The sequence below is a fragment of the Leucoraja erinacea genome, chromosome 24 (genome assembly GCF_028641065.1).
Source record: "Leucoraja erinacea ecotype New England chromosome 24, Leri_hhj_1, whole genome shotgun sequence".
NCBI classification, from domain to species: Eukaryota; Metazoa; Chordata; class Chondrichthyes; order Rajiformes; family Rajidae; genus Leucoraja; species Leucoraja erinaceus.
Genome location: NC_073400.1, coordinates 10,422,691 through 10,445,547, shown reverse-complemented (window position 1 = coordinate 10,445,547; position 22,857 = coordinate 10,422,691). Strand labels below are relative to the sequence as shown.

Genomic DNA, 22,857 nt, shown 5'->3' with positions numbered 1-22,857 from the left:
TTAAAAGGCTGCTGAAGCAAAAGGGCTGCTGCAAACAGCAGTAAAACATACATGGTGGAAGCCAGTCTTCAACATAGTCGAAGTGGGTCGAAGGAGGTCCTCTTCATAGTTGTGGGAGGACTTCAACATAGTCATAGAAGATCGTAAACATAGTTGTAGAAGGAAAAAGACACCTCTCCTAATAACTCAACCCTTTTTGAATGGTAAACTAATCACATTTGTAAAATGGACGCAATTTTTCTTCAAGTAATAAGAATGAATGATCATTTAACTTAGAGATGTCTTATTGGGATACTGGTAGACCAAAAATACATTTGAATAGATACATGGATAAGAATGGTGTGGAGAGATATGGGTCAAATATGGGCAAACCTGGGTGGATGGGATTCCTGGTCGGCATGGATGTGTTGGACCAAAGGGCCTCTTTCTATGCCTTATTCCTCTATGGCTCTACTCCTCTACTCAAGAATTGTATTTACCAATCTTTCAGTCTGCATTATTGTCTGATTACTGTCGGATTCACCTCTACCCCATTGTGGACATTGGACTTTGTTTCTGGACTGAAGATAGACACAAAATGCTGGAGTAACTCAGCGGGACAGGCAGCATCTCTGGAGAGAAAGAATGGGTGACCTTTTCGGGTCGAGACCCTTCTTCATACTTTCTGGACTGGTTCGCTACAATGCTGAGAACTATATTCGACACACTGTATTTTTTTAATTTTGCTCTACCTATTGTACATGAGTGTGATTTGATTACATTTATGTATATTATTATATGATTTGACTGGATAGCATGCAAAACAAAGCTTTTCACGGTGCCTCGGCACACATGACAATAATGAACCTAGACCTGTATAGGAAGGAACTGCAGATGCGAGTTTACACTGAAGATAGACACAAAATATGTCTGTACCATTTCATACCTTTAGTTTCCCTCTCCACTGATTTGATATTTCCAACCTGGGAGAAAGGTCTGAACAAGGATCTCGACCCTAAACGTCACCTATTCCTTTTCTCCAGAAATGCTGCCTGACCTGCTGAGTTACAGTTGCCAGCATTTTGTTGTCTATCTTCAGAATAAACCAAAACCTATTGGTTTAATTTCTCGTCACATCTGTATTCTTTAACTTAATAACATGACCCGTAACAACTCTAGTTGGTAGAAATCAGGAACAATTTTCTTTGTTACAATCTTCAGGATTACCCCGCATTTTAAAACGCAGTGATTTTAAAAACGTAAACCATATTCGAAAAGCATGAAATTCTTCTCACCCTCGCCCTTCTTCTTGACTCGTTGACTGCAGGGAGTGGGCGAGTTTTTCCAGTCTCATGGAGCGCGGAGATGAAGGAGGTGATGTCTCACATCTGATTGTCGTTTTATCTTCACGGTTGTCATCCCTTGCGACTGGAGACTAAAGCACACGAGGCAGAGTGAATAAAGTGCACGGGTAGAATTGTTATACTGTTGGGAAAAAATGAATCAACATCAACTACAATTAAAACTCTTTTAAAAGCAGCCTTGTTTTATCTTCTCCCAATGCACAGAGTTGAATCCTGTCATGAGAGGCTTCCGAGAAGTTGCCGAGAAAACAATAACTTGTATCTTGAAAGCAATTTTAAAATAGAAAACACCTCAAACTACATTGCCTGGTTGAAACCTCAAGAGAGGTGCACATACAGTAGAGAAAAGGATAAAAGTATCAAGGTGAGATCATACGTGAAAAGTAGAGAGACCAACACAACAGAGTAGCTACATCTAGGAGACGGAATGCCTGGGACAAGAGAATAAGTTAGAGCAAACTTTGTGCGGTACTAAGGGGAGGCACGGTGGTACAGCGGTAGAGCTGCTGCCTTACAGCACCAGAAACCCGGGTTCGATCCCGACTACGGGTGCTGCCTGTATGGAGTTTGTACATTCTCCCCGTGACTTTTGTGTGTTTTCTCCAGGTGCTCCAGTTTCCTCCCACAGGCCGTACAAGTTTCTACTGTAGGCTAATTGGCTTGGTAACATTGTAAATTACCCCTAGTGTGTGTAGGAATGTGTTAGTTTGCAGGGATCGCTTGTTGGCACAGACTCGGTAGGCCGAAGGGCTTGTTTCCACACTGTATCTCTAAACTAAACTAAAACTAGAAGAACTGGAAGGGCCACGAATGGGAGAGAACAAGGATAGATTTATAATCTGTAATGAGACTAATAAAGCAATATGGGCAGGAATCTAATTGGGGTCAGTACAGATGGAATTCAAATGCAAATTATGTGGTAAAGTGGTGGCAGAGCTTACGAGTTGGAGTATGGGTTGAGGATGCTAATGAAGATGTATGGGATAAATTTGGATATAATGCAGATTAGGTAATATTCTCATAGAAGGCGGAGTCAATAGCAACCAGCGTCACATTCTCTCCAATCCTGTGTGAGTGAAGAGACCTGGAAGGAGATGGAGTTGTATGAAGAGGAGAGTGTGGCACAATACTGAACAGAATTTATGCTACGACATACAGTATTGAATGGCTCCTGTCTTCTCAATGTCTAACTCATTGGTAATTTGACAACTTGATGGTAGAGGAATGATGTGGAAGAGAAATTATCCCTCACAATTTAATTTTCTATTTCTACGGCCAACGAGATTAAACAATGAGTTGATCAGACCAATAAAGTCCGGCACTGATTTACAGTTTCAGCCAGAAGTGGTCTCAGCATCTGTGTAACACCTAGGAAAAGTTTAAAAAAAATTGTTTTTACCAATGACACCAACCACATTTGCTGGTAAGCTGCACCGCCTCGCACTGCATGGGTGCAACAAGGACTCAACTGTGTGGTCCACAACATTGGGGCAGCTCTCCCAGTATTCAAGGAATAGACAGGGTGAATGCACAAAACAGTTTTTTACCCACGGCAGAGGAATCAAAAACCAGAGGTTTAAGGTGGGAGGGGCAGGATTTAATAGGAATCTATGTGCAACTTTTTCATTCGAAGGATGGTAGGTATATGAAAGGAGCTGCCAGAGGAGGTAGTTGAGGCAGGCACTATAACAGCATTTAAAAGTCATTTGGACAGGAACATGGACAGGATAGGTTAAGAGGGATATGGGCTATACGTAGGTAAATGGGACTAGCTTAGATGGAGTATCTTTGTCGGCATAGTTAGATTTGATGGCCAGCAAGGTAAATTACCTTGGAGAACGAAAGCTGTCCATAAAGATGTGGGGATCTCAGAGGTGTTGACTATCACTTTCCCTTTGCCACTCACCATCAGGAATCAATTTCACACCGTCACTGTTTCCCTGCAGCTGTGCAATTGTCAAGATCAGGGAGTGATTGATTTTTTGATGTTAAAGGTACCAAGGGACATGGGATTAGTGTAAGAATGTAGAGCAACAGCGAAAGATCAGCCAAGATCAGAGCAAGCACGAGAAGGCGAATGGCTGACTCCTGCCTCTATTTATGATCTTGTATACATAAGCTAAATTGGCTGAGGAGCTAATTATGCCAAAGGATTCTCAGTCAGCAAACCAGGGAGTAAAAACAGACATAATTTCTACCTGATAATTTAAATGCTTTAAAATAAATAAGATCTTGCATTTTGAAAATGTTTCAGAGATTTAAGCAGTAATTTTTACTTAAGAAACATTAAAAGTACATTTTAGCCATGGACAGTAAAATGTAACATTGCCAAGGTTATTTTACTGCAAGATTCATTCATAAATATCTGTAATTTTCATCGTCGGCCCTGGTCTGTCTTCCCAAAATGCATCATCTTATACTTATCCAAATTAAACTCCATTTGCCATTCCTCAGCCCTCTTACCCATCTGATCAAGACCCTGCTGTAAGTCGTGATAACATCCTTCGCAGTATACATTATCACCTATTTCAGTGCAACCTGAACACTAACAAACGATGCTTCGTAGATTCTCATCCAAATCATGGATATAGATGAATGGATGAATGAATGAATGAATGAAACTTTATAATCACATGTGACATATCACAATGACATGTTTTCTTTTGCATGTGTATGGCACGCACAAAAAGTTACAAAGTCTTCAATGTAGTCCCAATTTATTCTCCGTGGCCACCACACCCCCCCCCCCCCCCCCCTCCCGCCCTCATTGTCCTCTCAGTGGCCTTGACCCCTGAGGCACCTCACTAGTTGCGAGCCTCTTGTCTGAAAAACCTTCCACCACCAACCTCTGCTACCTTCTATCAAACCAATTCTATATCCAATTAACTAACACTCTCTGGATCCCATCTAACCATGCAAAGCAGGTCCAAAGAGATTATGTCTATCACCCTGCCCTCAACCACCTTCTTGGCTACTTCTTCAAAAAAACTAATGAAAGCTGATGGATTCTGATAATTTCACCGTTATTACAAATGCAAAACTCCCTGGATGAAATACTTAAGTGCAAATAGTATCCTTAATCGTAATGTAGTGATGAGCAAACTGGCTCAGACAGGAAGGGAAGAATTAACAACAGAAATTAATTTGATACAAGATTGTCAGATGATAGGGTCAGAAAGGCAAAGATTTCAACCGTGACACAATTTGTAAGCTTGTTCTTTTAAACAGTATTTGGTGCTGCATAAATTACAGAGAAAGAAAGCTACAAATATTGGTCATTTCTAACTGTAATGAGAATGTTTGGAAATGCAGAAGATAGACACAAAATGCTGGAGTATCTCAGCGGGACAGGCAGCATCTCTGGATAGAAGGAACGGGTGACGTTTCGGTTCGAGTCTCTTCTTCAGACCATCTGAAGAAGGGTCTCGTCCCGAAACGTTACCAGCGATGCTGGTCTCTGGTCTCGACCAGAGATGCTGCTTGTCCCGCTGAGTTACTCCAGCACTTTTTGTCTATCTTCAGTGTAAACCAGCATCTGCAGTTGCTTCCCACATGTTTAGAAATGCATCTGAAAAATAAAACATTGAAACCTTCAGATGTAATTACATAAGACGATATCTGCAAGTTTTAGAAAGCCATCTGAAAAATTGAAACAAAATTATTTGAGTATACATTTGTACATTGCAAATACATATCAGCATGAATGTTCAGCTGTGAACAGATTTAGGGATATCCATTCCACAGTTACTATTTTTGTTGCACCAGGAAACAATATAATAATATAACCATGCCTCTGTGCTGTTATGAACAATCAGAGTTATTATTGAGGCCAACCGTGCTGTTAAGGTGATGTATATTGTACACTTAAAGCATTGATCGTGTAAGTGACATAGCACAAAAAAATGGAAGACATTTCCCTAACTATTCAAAATAATTTGTACATTTCAGTAGCAGAAACAGATGGAAAATTAATAATAGGTTTCCCTCAAGCTTCAGCCCCCTGTTCGACATAATGCTTCTTGCTATCTGCTTATGAGATTATGTAAAGATTTTAAGAGAGGATAAAGGCACTATTGCATAAAGAATGGGATAGCAATCGTAAAACAATGAGACACAGGATGAGAAATTTCACGAAAGAGGCAGGTTTGTTTTGTTTACTAAACCCCAGGTTATGCCATCCTTTTACAGAGCGCTCTGAACAACTCATGACTTCTTATTCAACTACAATAATCCAGGCTAATGCTCGGCAATAGTTTCCAGAGAGCTCTGCCTATTAACTTGATACCAAGATGCAAACAATAAAGGGAATTAATTTGGAGAATGAGAGTAATTAGAAAAAAGGGAATGACTTGTCACACCGTAACTCAGGCAATGCCCTAACTATATCAATGTGACTTAGTCTCTCGAGCTTCGTGGTGACTGCACACAGAGGAACTTAGGGAGCCTTGAACATTTGAAGAAAGAAAGAACATTTGAAGAAAGAAGGGCAGCACGGTGGCGCAGCAGTAGAGTTGCTGCCTTATGCCCCTGTTCCAAGGTTTCCGTGCGGTTCCCGGAGGTTTTTGTCAGTCTCACTACCTGCTTCTACTACCTGCAACCTCCAGCAATCACTGACAAAATGAGACTGACAAAAACCTCCGGGAACCGCACGGAAACCTTGGGTGGGGCGCAAAGTCTCCAGAGGTCTCCGTTCAGGTTTCCTAAGTGGGACAGGGGTATTACAGCGCCAAAGACCCCAGTTCGATCCTGACTACGGGGACTCTCTGTACGGATTTGTATGTTCTCCCCGTGACCTGTGTAGGTTTTTCTCCAGGAGCTGCTGTTTTCTCCCACACGCCAAAGGCATACAAGTTTGTAGGATGATTAGAGTGGTAAAAGTGTAAAAACTGTCCCTAATGTGTAGGATAGATTTAGTGTGCAGGGATCACTGATTGGTGCGGACCCGATAGTCCAGAAGGGCATTTTTTTCCACGTTGTAACTCTATACTAAATTTAACAAAGACTATTGCTTTTCGCTAGGGAAGTCTAAAGAAAAGGATGGCACCAAACCAAAATAGCAGTGTAGAAATAAATCATGAAGGTATCATTTAACTGCTAATATTCATGTTCTATTTACCTTCCGACGATGCTTCCTTAAGTCACTAGGCTGAACATCGGTTGCGGGAAAGAGAGAAAGACAATCAATAAGGGCAGGGAGACAAATTGCACGAGAACATCGGCTCATTTAGCACAATAGCTCCATAACCTGAGGGCTCCCTGCAAGCAGGTTGGAAATAATGTCACAAAGTACCACAGTGCTCAGGAAATCAATTATAGTGAATACATCAAAATCACCTCAGTCAGACATTTTTCAACCTGTAAAGTTGCTCAATGGTGTTCAAATCAATGGTGATTGCTGAATGTTTCAGTTGTTGACCTCTATAGTATAAAACGTTGGGTACGAAAGGGAAGTTCTAAACCTTAAAGCAAGTGTTTTAAGCGTCTGGCTTTTTTTTTTTAAATTATTGACAAGATACTTCTGTGATGCAGTTGGAGTACTTTTACATTTTTTTCTTTTACACGCAGTGAGTGTTCATCATATCATGAAGAAAATTGACTTGGACACATCTAATCATGGGCAGGATAAACTAACCTACTCTGGATTTAACATTATAACATTAGTTGCTCATCAATGAACAAATGTGAGGTTCAGCTACAATGAACCATCTTTTGGCTTCATGTGGACCCCTAACAGTTGGATTACCTTTTAAAATTACACAATTCAAAACATTTAGATTGAGGTGCTTTAGGCACACAGAATCTCTTGCCCAGATTAGGGGAATTGAGGACCTGAGGACATAGGTTTAAGATGAGGGTAGAAAGACTAAATAGGAATCTGAGGGGTAACTTTTTCACACAAAGGGTGATGGGTGTATGGAACGAGCTCCCAGAGGGGATAGTTGAGGCTGGTACTATCGCAACATTTAAGAAACATTTAGATAGGAACATGGGACAGGTTTAGAGGGATATGGGCCAAACGCAGGCAGGTGGGACAAATATATAGTCGACGGGACATGTCGGTCGGTGTGGGCAAGCTGGGCTTAAGGACCTGTTTCTACGCTGTATGACTATGATTGAAAAGATGAAAAATGATCCACAAATTGTATAGAACTTTGTACATCAGTGCAAACTGATAGCTTCCTTGTATGACTGCATCAATTTCTGTGAATATGATAAACATGTTTTCTCCTTTCTGATTAACCTTCAAAATTGAAAGTAGGAAGTTATTTACTTATTTGTATTGAATTTGGTTACCCAGCAACTTGATTTCTTCACGGCGAGTCCCTCCCTTGTGAAATTAAATTGCTTGGTTCCATATCCAAAGGAAAAAAAGGGTTAACCATTTTCTACTTCCCATTTCAAAAGTTAATCTGAAATGTGAAAATGCCTTCAATAACACTTGAGTTATTGATTGTGCGGCATGGTAGTACAGCGGTAGAGTGGCTGCCTTACAGAGCCATTGACCCGGGTTCGATCCTGTCAATGGGTACTGTCTGGACTGAGTTTGTACGTTCACCCCATGGCCTGTGTGGATTTTCTCCGGGTCCTCCCATTTCTTCCCACACTCCCAAGACTGATAGGTTTGTCAGTTAATTGGCTTGGTTTAATTGTAAATTGTCCCTAGTGTGTAGGGTAATCTGTATGGAGTTTGTATGTTATCCCATTATTTGCGTGGGTTTTCTCCGGGTGCTCCGATTTCCTCCCACATTCCAAAGATGTGCAGGTTTGTAGGTTAATTGGCCTCTGTAAATTGTCCCTAGTGTGTAGGACAGAACCAGTGTATGGGTGATCGCTGGGCGGCATGGACTCGGTGGGCCGAAGGGCCTGTTTCCATGCTGTATCTCTAAACTAAACTAAATTAAACTGAACTCAAACTAAACAAAACAACTCCTGCAAAGTACCAAGTTGATGTTTGTGAGCACAGGGATCATATTCAACTCCAGTTCAGCCCAGTTTAAGAGCAAGTTTGTTTGTTTTTACACCCATCCAAAAATAAAACCCCAGGTCCCCTTTTCCCATTCAGTGTGACACTCACCAGTGTCATGATGCCCATACGGTCCAAGTCATGGGAGGAACTGCGAGGAGTGAGCTTAGGTGTGGAGCGCCCACTGACAGGCGGAGAAGAACTGGTGAGAGACAGGGCAGTGAGAGACGTTGGAATGGAGGTCCCTGTCCGGATGCGCGTTAAGTTCAGTCCGTCCATGCTCCCACTCCCCACACGGCACTCAATCTCCTCAGCACGTTGCTCAGTGGACTCCTTCTCCTCCTGGATCATCCTGGCATGGAACAGACTTGGTCACATTAGTCTTAGCAGCTGAATGATTCTTCACGTACTACAGAGTTACTTAACAAAAAAACACATTGCGGCTATATACTACATACACACAAACTGATCATAGTTAAATATTAGAATGAAATTAAGATCTTGCTTTAATTATTGCAAGAGCAACTTTATGTAAATTGTAATAAGTTATAATAGACAAACTAGTTACAAAGCACATTGAAAGAAATTTAGTGTAGTTTAGAGATACAGCGTGGAGACAGGCCCTTCGGCCCACCGAGTCCACGCCGACCATCGATCACGCATACACCAGTTTTGTCCTACACACGAGGGGCAATTTACAGAGGCCAATTAACCTACAAACCTGCAATTCTTTGGAATGTGGGAGGAAATCGGAGCACCCGGTGAAAACGCAGGTGGTCACAGGGACAACATACAAACTCAGTATAGATGGATCCCATGGTTAGGATTGAACCCGGGTATCTGGCGCTGTGAGGTAGCAACTTTACCGCTGCACCACTGTGCCACCCTAATGTTAATGATGACAATTTGTTTTAGTAAGCAAGCCATTGGTCGGCTTGCTTAAGTTATAACACCATCCCCAGATAGGTGTGAAGAGGCTTCGAAGCTCAATGTTTCCCGCTACCTGATTTCTTTGTTGATGGCATCTAGTTGTTCCTGTAACATCATGGCCAGCGTCTGAGCATCAGAATGCCCACTGGGTGAAAGCAGATCGGCCGAGCTAAACATCGTCTCTGCATCCTCGTCGTCGATGTCAGACATTTCTGGGTCACTTTCATAAGCGTGTGGAGTGCTTGTCAGAACGTTCGCTGGTTGAGCGCATTCCCATTCCTGTTCATTTAGAGTTTGAATCTAGAGGGGACAAAAAAAAGGGACAGGTCACTAAATAACTTTAGTTTAGTTTAGAGATGGGGGGGGGAGCGGGATTAAGATGCAGGTTTGTATTGGTTGTCGGAGAGGGATTTCCTCGGGCTGCTAGCTGATGAAGAAAAATCTTTCGGGCTTCCGTTCCCGTTTTTTTTTTAATTTGCTGGATGATTTAATCGCTGGATTGAAGTTAAACGCGACTTCTAATGCCTTCAACATCACAGATCGCAATATCAGGACAAAACAAGAGGTATGTCGTTTATTTAATATATTACATTGCTTTTTGGTGTGGCTTCATTTTAATGTTATGATGCCAAAAATGTTATTTAGACCCCATATGAATCGGCCGTGTCTTGCCTGTCGATATGGGCTTAAAATTTATGGCGATGGCAACATTCCAATCGATCACATTCCAGAAACATCCACTCTCAAGATAATCAAATTCATTATTTTTTTTTGCACAATCATGTCACAAGAACATCTAAATCATTTATATTTTGTGTTGTCTATCCATGATCAATATTTTCATACTAAATATCCACAGTTTTAGTCAAATGTATTGTGCAAAAAATAATGATTTTGATTATCTTGAGTGGATGTTTCTGGATTAATTTATGGGAATTAAACATTAAATTCCTTCCATTTGGCATATAAATTCATGACAAAGTGAGATTTAAAAATCATTTTATATTGTGAATTCTTGTGTGAATGGGATCAGTTTGTTATTTGTTATTTGGATACTTAGCCTATTAAATGTTTTTAGCCTTTTCTTAAGAAATGGATAGATGCTTAGACCTAGTAATTGAAATTAGATGGATTTAATTGATTAGATGAATTTAATTGGTGGGGTTGCGGGTAATGAAGTAGAGTTTCAAAGTCTACAGAGAGATTTATGCCAGTTGGAGGAGTGGGCTGAAAGATGGCAGATGGAGTTTAATGCTGATAAGTGTGAGGTGCTACATCTTGGCAGGACAAATCAAAATAGGACGTACATGATAAATGATAGGGAATTGAAGAATGTAGGTGGTGAACAGAGGGATCTGGGAATAACTGTGCACAGTTCCCTGAAAGTGGAATCTCATGTAGATAGGGTGGTAAAGAAAGCTTTTGGTGTGCTGGCCTTTATAAATCAGAGCATTGAGTATAGAAGTTGGGATGTAATGCTAAAATTGTACAAGGCATTGGTGAGGCCAATTCTGGAGTATGGTGTACAATTTTGGTCGCCTAATTATAGGAAGGATGTCAACAAAATAGAGCGAGTACAGAGGAGATTTACTAGAATGTTGCCTGGGTTTCAGCAACTAAGTTACAGAGAAAGGTTGAACAAGTTAGGGCTTTATTCTTTGGAGCGCAGAAGGTTAACCATATAACCATATAACAATTACAGCACGGAAACAGGCCATCTCGGCCCTACAAGTCCATGCCGAACAAATTTTGTTCCCCTTAGTCCCACCTGCCTGCACTCGTACCATAACCCACCATTCCCTTCGGGGGGACTTGATAGAGGTTTTTTTAAATGATGAGAGGGATAGACAGAGTTGACGTGGAAAAGCTTTTCCCACTGAGAGTAGGGAAGATTCAAACAAGGGGACATGACATGAGAATTAAGGGACTGAAGTTTAGGGGTAACATGAGGGGGAACTTCTTTACTCAGAGAGTGGTAGCTGTGTGGAATGAGCTTCCAGTGAAGGTGGTGGAGGCAGGTTAGTTTTTATCATTTAAAGATAAATTGGATAGTTATATGGAGGGGAAGGGAATGGAGGGTTATGGTCTGAGCGCAGGTATATGGGACTAGGGGAGATTATGTGTTCGGCACGGACTAGAAGGGTCGAGATGGCCTGTTTCCGTGCTGTAATTGTTATATGGTTATATGGTTATATGGTTATAATTGATTTAATGAAACATGAATATGCATTTTTTGGGGGATATTTACTATTTGTTTTAGCGTTTAACATTATCATTTCTACCTTTTTTTTCTAAAACTACAAATAATAACTTTTCTGTTAATGCTGTTCAGTGTGTTTTTTCCTTTCCGTTTTAAACAGATGTCTCCGAAGAGGAAATGCAAAATTGTCAATCAAAATGCCCAGAAAAAGAGACAGATTTAGACAGCATTCGCAGAGATTATCCGAATTTGGACTACTCCAAATGTGATGATCTACAGGACATTCTTAATGGGACAGAAAGGCAAGTCATGCGTGACTTTGAAGAGCAAAAACCTGTAGTTTGCAATGCCAAAATTGAAAAGTTGAGGTAAAACAATGTGTACCAAGTTGTTTATTATTTGCAATCTGAGTATGATGATGCTACTGATTATGATATGCCAATGTACCAGCTAGCAACTGATCTTCTCCATAAAGACTTGGTCTTTTGCTAGAAATTGTAATTTCATTACCTGTCTGTTACGGACTTACATAATATTTAAGTTTTGATCTTGAGAATATCATATTTTTGAATTTTCAAGGCAGTCTCGCTGTTTATTACTATTTCTGTCACAACGGTCAATTTTGTAATTAGCTACAATTAGGTAACTAACTAATTATATGCTTTAATTTTAAGTCATCCAAGTAAGATGTTTCATATTTGTTTCAGAATGCTTCAATCTATAATAATTGAAAATTTCATTCAGTTCTCTTAATTTTTAAGAAAGTTATGGGCTTTTGACTGTCCTCGATCACAGCTTTTGTGTTAAATCAATGGAAAAGCAATAGGGAACAAGATGCTAATTTCCGAGTATGAAAATTACCATAACCTTTTTAATACTGAAGATTTGAAAGTGAATTAAGTATCAAATTAAACTTATTTTTATGCTTTATCTGACAGGATAAATTACAGGCTTGATTTTAAAATCTCAAAATGTTGTAACATTCCTATTGTAAGGCACCACCGAGCCATGTAATTTACTTGGTGCACATCATTGGTTATTATACAGTTTGAGGGGAGTAGAAATATATCAAATGCTGGGGCATATACTGTATAGGGTAGAAATCAGAACCTTTTTTCCCAGGCTGGAAATATCCAACACTTGGAGGGCCGTGGGCAGAGCGATAAGGTGAGAGAGGGTAAGATTAATGGAGATGTCCGGAGCAAGTTTTTATTTACAGAGAGTAGTGGGAGCTTGGAACCCATTGCCAGGGGTGGTGGCAGATACGATAGTGGTGTCAAAGAAGCTTTTACATAGGCATATGGAAGTGCAGGGAATAGAGGGTTATGGATCATGTACAGGCAGATGAGATCAGTTTAACTTGGCATCATGTTCGGCACAAACATACTGTAGTTCTTGTGCTACACTATTCTAAATTCTACTTTCGACGTTCCATCTTGTTTACGCAGTTTTGAAGTTATATGTGTATTCAACCTGACTGGCTGCTATGTGAAATTGCAGTACATACAATTGCTTTTCTGTATGCAAAGACCTTGCTTTGGTCTTGATGTTAGGAGAAAATGCAGGAGTACTCTTCACATTTACAGATAACATGAAAATGACTATAATGATTCTGCAGATCTTCAAGTACCGCCTTTGAAATATTGCAAAATCAGTAGAATGACACGGGGGTACTTGGCTTAAAAGCAAAATAATATATTTAAATTTATAAAAGATTGGGCAGCGCAGAAGACATATGGTTTAGGCAATTCATGCTCTCATTATGTTAAAGGCAACATCTCAGATGAACAAAGCTATAAAAAAATCTCATGAAGTACTGAGTTTAATGGCAAGAGTTTAGAAATATAAAACTCAAGATGATGGTGAATAAGCTGAGATTAAATTTTAACTACTTTTTGGGATCTGTCAACGAGATACTGGACTGGATAGAAGGAATGGGTGACTTCTATCGGGTCGAGATCCTTCTTCAGACAGTCTGAAGAAGGGTCTCAACTTGAAACATCACTCATTTCTTCTACCAGAGATGCTGCCTGTCCCGCTGAGTTACTCCAGAATTTTGTGTCTATCTTCGGTGCAAACCAGGATCAGAAGTTCCTTCCTACACTCAATAAGATGCTGTTGAGGCAATAGCACAAGTGGAAAATCATTAGGCTGCTGCTTAGTACAAGATGTCGTTAGTACAGTATGGGGAGACACACAATTCGCAGCTCGTCAATCCTTTTATCTCATACCTTCCGTTTTAATATCTGGCCTTTGTTCCAACCATCTGCCTATCAGCACTCCCCTTCACCTGTGTGCACCTGTTACCTGCCACCCTTTGTCCTGCCTCTGCTCTTTCCGCACTTTCTCTCCCCTCCCTCCCTTTACACGAGGCTGAAGAATGGTCCCAACCCGAAACGTCGCCTATCCATGTTCTTCAGAGATGCTGCCTGACCTGCTGAGTTGCTTCAGCACTTTATGTCCTCCTTTGGGAGAAGCATTACTCTTTTCATTAGGATACAACATACACTGGTAATTTGTTTACACTCGGAAGGCTATGCAACTTGACCTGATTCAGTGTTCCACATACTATACAAAACAATGTCAAAGCTAGGTTTTATCCTTAAGGTAAATACTTATACAAGACACCACCATATTAGCATTCTGCCTGCCAAAACCATCTTCCCCAAATATTTGTAGCTAGAAAAATAAAATGGGGCACTTGAAATAAAAGTTCATCATAAATTTGCAGAAAGAAATTTAAGCAAGGGTTTATAATTGTCTCAGCAAGAACTGTCAATTACTAACATAATCCTTGAGGATAAATGCTCAAGGAATTGCCTAATGGCTCCTTTCATAGACTGAATACCAAATAAGGAAAAGACTAAAACTAATTAAACTTTAACGGCTGATATAAATGCTACATTCCTTATTCATAGCAGAACATATGCCACCAAGGCATTCGATCGTGGCCATTAACTGGTGACATAGTGTCCTGTTTACTTGTACCAATTCATCATTTGTAGATTACAGATAGCTACATTCAAGGTGATCCACACCAGAGACACTTAACTCATCATACGTCACTCAGATTGGTCAGCTAAATTCATGAAATTAAGAATAAGTAAGTCTCCATTATAGTTCTGCTCTTACAGCATTCTCTCTTGATATAGGATTTGGATACATAGAAATACATATCTGTAAAATCAAAATCTGTGTCTCTTGTCAGACCTTCAGATTCGACACTGATATAACCATATGCCAATCTGCCACTTAGATGTGCAAGTTTCCCTGAGATCAAGATAGTAATAAATGATGCAGAGTTACCAGAATGAAGATGTATTTCTTTAGGAAGAAAAGTGTCTTCAAAGAAGACAACAGAGTTTTCAAACATCTTACATAAGGTTGATAAATCCCCAGTAACAGATGGGATCTCTCCCAGGTTATTAAGAGAGGCAAGAGAGGAATTTGCAGGAGCCTAGGTGAAGATCTTTGCATCTTCTCTAGCGGCTGACAAGGTCCGAGAAGACCAGAGAGCAGCCAATATTGTAGCCAATCCTTTGTTTAAGATGTAAAGAAAATCGTGGGAGTTATAGGCTCGCTAGTCTCATGTCAGTAGTAGGGAAAATATTGGAGAGGATTCTTCAGGATAAGATTTCCTCCCATTCGGAAGAGAATGGGCTAATTAGGGGACAAAAAGCTTGGCTTTGTCAGTGACAATTCATGTCTTACTAACTTGATCGTGTATTTTGAGGAGGTGACAAAGGTGATCAATGAGGTGGCGAATGTTGTCTATGTGAATTCTAGTAAGATAATTGGTGAAGTCTTCCATGATAAGTTGTCAAAGTATACACAGGATAAAGATCAACTAGAGAAACAGACTGAGAAGTGACAGATGGACTTTAATCTGAGCACTCGTATGGTGTTGCACTTTGGGAGGTCAAATGCAAATAGAAAATATACAATTATTTCCAAGGCCATTAACAACATTAATGTACAGAGTGATCTTGGGGTACAAGCCCATAGCTCCCTGAAAGTTGCAAATAGATAGAATGGTAAATAAGGTGTATGGTATGCTTTCTTCATTGATTGGACTGTTGATTATAAGAGTCAGGTAGTTATATGCAGCTTTACAGAACAGGCCGTATTTGGAGTATTGCATAAAGTTCTGGTCGCCCCATTGCAGGAAGGATATGGAGGCTTTGGGGAGGTGCAGAAGAGGTTTCCCAGATGCTGTTTGAATCAAAGGGTATCAGTTATTATGGAGTGGTTCTTCAAGCTTGGATTGTTTTCTATGGTGCATCAGAAGCTAAGGGGAGGCCTGAGAGAAGTATATAAAAAAGATGAGATAAATAGAGAGGGTAGACAGTCAGAACCTTTTTCCCAGAGTGGAAATGCCCAGGACGAGACGGTGTAGCCTTAAGATGAGACACACAAAGTTTAAAGGAGATAAAAAAACTTGGGTGCCTGCAACACACAGCCCGAGGTGGTGGTGGAGGAAAGCCGTTAGTGGAGTTTAAGATTTTAGATAGGTGTTTGTATATTCAGGAGGTAGAGGGAAATCGATCATGTGGAGGCAGATGAGATTAGTTATTTTGGCATTATGTTCAGCACAGATATAGGGCATAGAGCCTGTTCCTGTGCTATACTTTTCTATGTTCTATGCTTTTCTTTGGTCACAGTACAAAATAACATTGTTTACCATCTCTGACAAGAAAATAATAAATTCACAGGAACTATATTCCTACTGGAATGACTTCTCTCCATCATGGAGTTGTGCAGCATGGAACCATTCTCTTCAGCCCAACTTGCCCATACCGGCCATGATGCCCCATCTACACTGGTCCCACTTGCCTGCATTTAGCCCATAATCCCCAAACCTTTTCTATCTATGTGCCTGTCCAAATGTCTTTTAAATGTTGTTATAGTACCTGCCTCCTCTGGCAGGGGCCATAACAATATCCGAGTACTCAAATTGTCAAGGCATTGTAGATCATGGATCAAGTGTGGGTAAATGATATTAGTATAGATGGTTACATGGTAGTCACTTAAGAAAGTTGTTGGGCGACACAGTTGCACAGCGGTAGAGTTGTTGGCTTACAGAGACCTGGGTTCAATCCTGACTACGGGCGCTGTCTGAATGGAGTTTGTACGTTCTCCCTGGGACCGAGTGGGTTTTCTTTGCATGTTCAGTTTCCTCCCACATTCCAATGACATGCAGGTTTGTAGGTTAATTTACTTTTGTCAACATGTCCCTAGTGTGGTGGATAGAACTAGTATAGGGGTGATCATTGGTCGGCGAGGACTCATTGGGCTGAAGGGCCTGCTTCCACGCTGTATTTCAAAACTCTAAGCTAAACTAAAGATTGGCTCAACCGAGAACAAAATGGACTTCTGGACTTAATGCAGAAACGACTTCACCAGTCAAGCCATGCTTCAAAAATAGGCTGAGTACACGAGTTGAAAAATTACACACGACACGCTAATCACAGGCTGTGCTTGCACCTCTTCCGTGCATTTTGCTCTCCCCGGATGCACACCTGATCCACTTGTCCTGGTGATGCTCAATTCCTTGAGCTTCTTTCTAACATATTTTCACATAATCCCACAGGCTGGAAAACCTGAAGATGCACCAATGGATCTGGAGCAACTGTACAACCTTCAAATGCAAAGAGTGAAATAAGGATTTCACCTAATAAACATTCTACAACCCTTAGCAGGTCAAAGAACAAGGGGTCACAGTTTAAGGATAAGGGGGAAATCTTTTAGGACCGAGATGAGGAAAACTTTTTTCACACTTGAGTGGTGAATCTCTGGAATTTGCTCCCGCAGAAGGTAGTTGAGGCCAGTTCTTTGGCTATATTTAAGAGGGAGTTAGATGTGGCCCTTGTGGCTAAGGGGATCAGGGGGTATGGAGAGAAGGCAGGTACGGGATACTGAGTTGGATGATCAGCCATGATCATATTGAATGGCGGTGCAGGCTCGAAGGGCCGAATGGCCTACTCCTGCACCTAATTTCTATGTTTCTATGTTTCTAAAGACCATTACAGAAAGCTAATCTTTTGTTGATGACCTTTCAGCAAACTTTGATAAAAAATCACTGATGTTAAATTTGTTGGTTCACTTCATATATATGCTGCCTGACCTATTTAGTATTTCCAGCATTTCTGCTCTTATTTCAGATTTGCAACATCCATTGTTTCTTAATTTTTTTCCTATTTATAAAAAAGCTGTTTCTTGACAATATAATACTCCTACCCAACTGGATTCTTAAAAGACATACATTCTGGCATCAACCTGCTAAATATTGAACCTCAATATATTTTGCAGATGCAGTTAAAATGGCTTCCTTGTATGCAGAACCTTTCATCAGCTACCCTTTGATGTCAGCTACTCTCTGGCTTTTTACTTCTCAGAATAAAAATAGAAAGAACACCATTTACATGATGTCCCTCTTGTTTCATCCTCCAGAACTCTCGTCCTGGTGTGATTTTTCCTCTCCAGTGTGTCAACACAGTCTCACTTACTCTGCATTGTTGCGTAGAGAGGAACTGCAGATGCTGGGTTACACTGAAGATAAACACAAAATGCTGGAGGTAACTCAGCGGGTCCAGTAACGAGATGGGTCTGAAGAAGGGTCTCAACCCGAAACGTCACCCATTCCTTCTATTCAGAGATGCTGCCTCTCCCGCTGAGTTACTCCAGCATTTTTGTTTTCATCTTCTACATTATTGTACTTGTAATTTAATATTCTCAGTGTTGGCACATGTAAACTTATTTTTTCTGCACTAATCACATAGGCTCAATAATTATCTTGATATGTTTAACTGGCTCATTAACTCCACCTCTTCAACTGCTGCAAGTTTCCTAATCCCATATTACATTTTACCTCACTTTCATGCACATTATTTTGATATAATTATGCCGATATGCAAGAAATCGGTCCCATTTATATCAAAGTTGCTGACAGAGAGAGATTTTGCTCTTTGGGCTAACGGAATCAAGGGATATGGGGAAAATAAACGGAACGGAGTACTGATTTTAGATGATCAGCCATGATCATATTGTATGGTGGTGCTGGCTCGAAGGGCCGAATGGCCTACACCTGCAGCTATTTTTCCAAGTTTCTATACTCTGTAGCAGGAGACAGCTACTTTTTATGATGTGGAGTTTCAATGGCATCCTTCGTGTAATGGTAAAGACATTTCACTATGACAACCACAACCTCCTTTGCTGCACACATTTGTTATTTTAAGCAAGACGACGTGACCTTTTTTAGACCTAGTCATTGCTGGATATTCCAGTAACAGTCTGAGCCTGAGAATTCCTTGAAGGAAATGTCCACATCTTTAAATAACACCTTGCTGTAATGTAAAGGTTAAACAGACTATGTCATCTAAAGTGGAGTTGTCAGCTAAATTAGCATCACATTTCAAACCCAGCTCAGGAAAACAAGTAGATATTTTTATTAAAGAATGCTTAAGCTAACTCGAAGGGACCAGAAAATCATGAGGCCACCTGCAAGGTCACTAAGATAAGCTCTGCCTTTCTAGAGGCATCCAAGTCTAACTCGGCATCTGATAGGATACATAACGCATGCCGTCATGGTACCAAGGAGGAGAGCCAGTTTTGACACATCGTCTGACACACACAGATTAAGTTATTGTATGTGCATGCTCTACCATTAGAGGAGATCTTCACCAAGAGGGGGAAAGAGATAGAGAAGAGCTTCACCTTCGGGGAGAGAGAGAACCTCACCCACAGGGAGTGCTTGGAACACCGGGTTTGCCAGTGCCAGCAGTGCAGACAGGAGACTTGAATATGCAGTGAGGCGTAAGATGTTATTTTGTATTGTCACTTTATTGATAATTTTTCGGTATTTGTATTTTGCTTTAATAAATCATTCTTTGTGCTTTCTCCATTAATTGATCCAAATCCTTGAATCCTGTATATGTTTCGTTACATTTGCACAGAGATCGACTAATCTGCTGAAAAGCCAGTCGTAAGAGACCATCGGAGGAGGAGGAGCCATCTTGGGGAACGGCTGCTAACCAGCAGCCGTCCGTTTAATTCACTTTTTTTTGCAGTTTTAGTTAGTTCTGTGCCTTGTATGTGGGAGAAATTACTTTTTAATGTGGGGGGTAGGGGGTAACAACATTTCTAGGTCCCTACCTGGTCGGTGAGGCAGCTTTTCCTCCGGGCTGCCCCGTCGACCCGTCCTCGTGGCCTACCAGCAGACGTGGAGCGCCGTTTCCTGGTGGGGACTGCCCAGCACCTCGGCTTCGGCGGCGGCACAGCGCTGGAGCGCTATCATGGAGCGGAGCGGGCGATGCCTTGCCTGGGTCGACGCGCTGGATCGACGGGCTGGAGCTCCGGTGAGCTGTGATCGCCGAGATAAACACTGACGGGCTGCGGGTCTGCCGAGTGGAGCGGGCGGAGCCGACTCTAACATCGGGAGCCTGGGAGCTCCAAACCTTCAGAAGCTGCGGTCCCCAGCTAGGAAGTGGCCGTTCCAGGTGGCCCAGCCGCTGAGAGGACTCTCCCGACGCTGGGGCAACAGCACCCCGCCAGAACGGCCAGGAACATCGGGCCTCCGTAGAGGCAATAGCGGTGGCGTCAATAGGCCTGACTTTGGGAGAACTGGAGGTGGGGACTGGACATTGTGCCTTCCCCACAGTGGTAACCATTGTGGGAGGATGATTTCTTTGTGTGTAAGTTAATATGTTAGTCTGTGTCCAAGATGGCTGTCGGAAGGGAGCGTGGACGCTGGCGCGGTTTAGCTGTCTCTGCTCTCTCTTCACATTGTGTTTTTGATTTTTTTTGTCTTTGGAGCGATTTCTGTCTTTAATTTGTGTATTGGTGATGTCCTTATTATTTATTTTACTCCGACTATATGTTTTTTTCTCTCTTGTTAATTTCTGTAAGGTGTCCTTGAGACTTTGAAAGGTGCCCGCAAATAAAATTTATTATTATTATTATTATTATCTCTTACCTTAATAGGTTCCTCCCGCATAGAGGTGAAGCGCCCCTTCTGAGCTCGTCGTAGTACTGCTGGCGATCCATACAGCTCTGGCTGGGTCTCTACCACGGAACTAAGAGTGTACCGCAAATCTGTTGCACTGCCCAGATGAGCTCTACAAGAAAGCACCAGATTATTTTTCCCAAATTGAAGTTACATCATATCTGTGCAGCCAACGGCAAGGCTCTGTGGGGTAGGACCACAGTCTAGGGTCCTACCGGCACTGAAGATGGAGGGGCAGAGTCCATTGGGGACACCCCTCAAACAAGGGAAGGGGTATCACCCCAGGGGGGGCCACAGGTATTTTGTTTTAAAACAGGTGAAAAGACTACTGAGTATGGAACTAATTAATGTGTAGACACTGGGAATGCCTGAAGAGTTTTTTTTGGATAGTTTTTCGTTTGTACATATTTTAATGCTGAATAAAGTTTATTTTTGGGGAAAAGAAAATCTGTTTTTACCTCATCAAACATATGCACAAGAATGAGATTTGGCTTCTGGCTGATGAATACAAACAGCTGCTGACCTCGTTCTCAATCACTAACTCCACAGAGTTGGATTGCAATAATTCTGAAATAAGGTGGCAGTCTTGTCGACTTGCCATGTCCTCTTAACTTCATGCATTCTGCTTTTCTCCAAAGATATTGAAACTTCTGCTCTTGTGTCTTAAGCAGAGTTATTGGGACTACACATCCTAATATTCGGGGTCTCTGTGCTTCCAGCTTGCATTGAAGAGATAGCAGAATTCTAGACACTCAACTGTAAGAGGAGCAACATTTAAAGGAGATGTGTAGGGTAGGAGTTTTATTTTTACACAGAGTGGTTCAACCTGGAATCTTCTGCTGGGGCGGATAAGGACATTTAAGCTACACGTGTGAGGATGTGGAGGGATATGGAATGTGTGCAGGCAGATTAGATTCGTTTTTCTTGGCATTATGATTGCACAGACATTGTGTGCTGAGGGGCCTGTACTTTTCTACGTTCTATGTTTAGTTCAGCTTAGTTTAGAAATACAGCATGGAAACAATCCCTTCAGCCCATCAAGCCCACGCCAACCAGCAATCCCCTGCACACTAGTTCTATCTTACATATTAGGGACAATTTACAGATGCCAATTAACCTGCATCTTTCTCTGGGATGAGGGAGGAAACTGGAGCACCCGGAGAAAGCCCACACGATCACCGGGAGAATGTACAAACTCGTAGTCAGGTTCGAACCTGGGTCTCTGGCGCTATAAAGCAGCAAATCTACCGCTGCACCACCGTGCTGCCCTAAATTCTCTTCTTTCAGCACTCGCAAACTGTACCACTGGCAACTGTTAATGGGTTGTAATGAATCTGAGGGCTTTGTGTTTGTTTCTATCTTCCGCTCCTTCTGGTTACCAGAGGAACTCATTAATGTTCTGTGTTAAGTACAATGTAGCGTGAATGCTAACAATGGACACGGGAATACCTGGTGTTGAGTACGCCAGCTTGTGTAAGCTCATCAGAAAGACAAATCAACTGACAAGAAAATGACTTGCGACCAAGGTCTAAATGTTGATGGCATTACCGTGGATGGACACTATCTGCAAACGCCCCCGTCTTCAATTTCAGCTGCTCCACTTCCGTCCTTAACTTCCCTATTTCGTTCGCCAGCCTCTCCTGTGTGAGACAGGACATCCCATCATTAACAGGAATATTTAAAATGGAGAAGAAAGAATTAGCAGACTAATTGAACAAAAACTTTGGTCTGTCTTCATCTTTGCGTTCATGAATAAACTTTCAATAAAGTCCCTTGCACTCGTACAAGTTGCCATAGAGGGAGTACAGAGAAGGTTCACCAGACTGATTCCTGGGATGTCAGGACTTTCATATGAAGAAAGACTGGATAGACTCGGCTTGTACTCGCTAGAATTTAAAAGATTGAGGGGGGATCTTATAGAAACTTACAAAATTCTTAAGGGGTTGGACAGGCTAGATGCAGGAAGATTGTTCCCGTGTTGGGGAAGTCCAGAACAAGGGTATCACAGTTTAAGGATAAAGGGGAAATCTTTTAGGACTGAGATGAAAAAAACATTTTTTACACAGAGAGTGGCGAATCTCTGGAATTCTCTGCCACAGAATGTAGTTGAGCCAGTTCATTGGCTATATTTAAGAGGGAGTTAGAGTTGGCCCTTGTGGCTAAAGGGATCAGGGGGTTTGGAGAGAAAGCAGGTACAGGATACTGAGTTGGTTGATCAGCCATGATCATATTGAATGGCGGTGCAGGGTCCTCCTGCACCTATTTTCTATGTTTCTATGTGTCTATGTTATTTATCGGTACAAGGAGCTTTCTGGAAATGCTAGGGAACCAACAGTTCAACTAACATGAGGAATTAAAGGATAAGAGTAAAAGAAAAACAATGGTTATGAAGAAATTAATGGCATGAGAGATAATAAAC

General features: G+C 41.4%; 1 protein-coding gene across 6 annotated transcripts in view; it reads right to left on the bottom strand.

Annotated features, from left to right (window-relative positions):
• LOC129708639 (liprin-alpha-2-like) overlaps positions 1-22,857 on the bottom strand; it is a 76,831-nt gene that overhangs the window by 43,925 nt on the left and 10,049 nt on the right. For all 6 annotated transcript variants that reach the window (XM_055654524.1, XM_055654521.1, XM_055654522.1 and 3 more), the window contains exons 4-9: positions 21,987-22,078; positions 20,409-20,550; positions 9,311-9,537; positions 8,419-8,659; positions 6,460-6,489; positions 1,275-1,414 (exon numbers count right to left, since the gene is read on the bottom strand). In XM_055654524.1, coding sequence (XP_055510499.1) covers positions 1,275-1,414; positions 6,460-6,489; positions 8,419-8,659; positions 9,311-9,537; positions 20,409-20,550; positions 21,987-22,078 — 872 coding nt within the window. The remainder of the gene's footprint in view (positions 1-1,274; positions 1,415-6,459; positions 6,490-8,418; positions 8,660-9,310; positions 9,538-20,408; positions 20,551-21,986; positions 22,079-22,857) is intronic.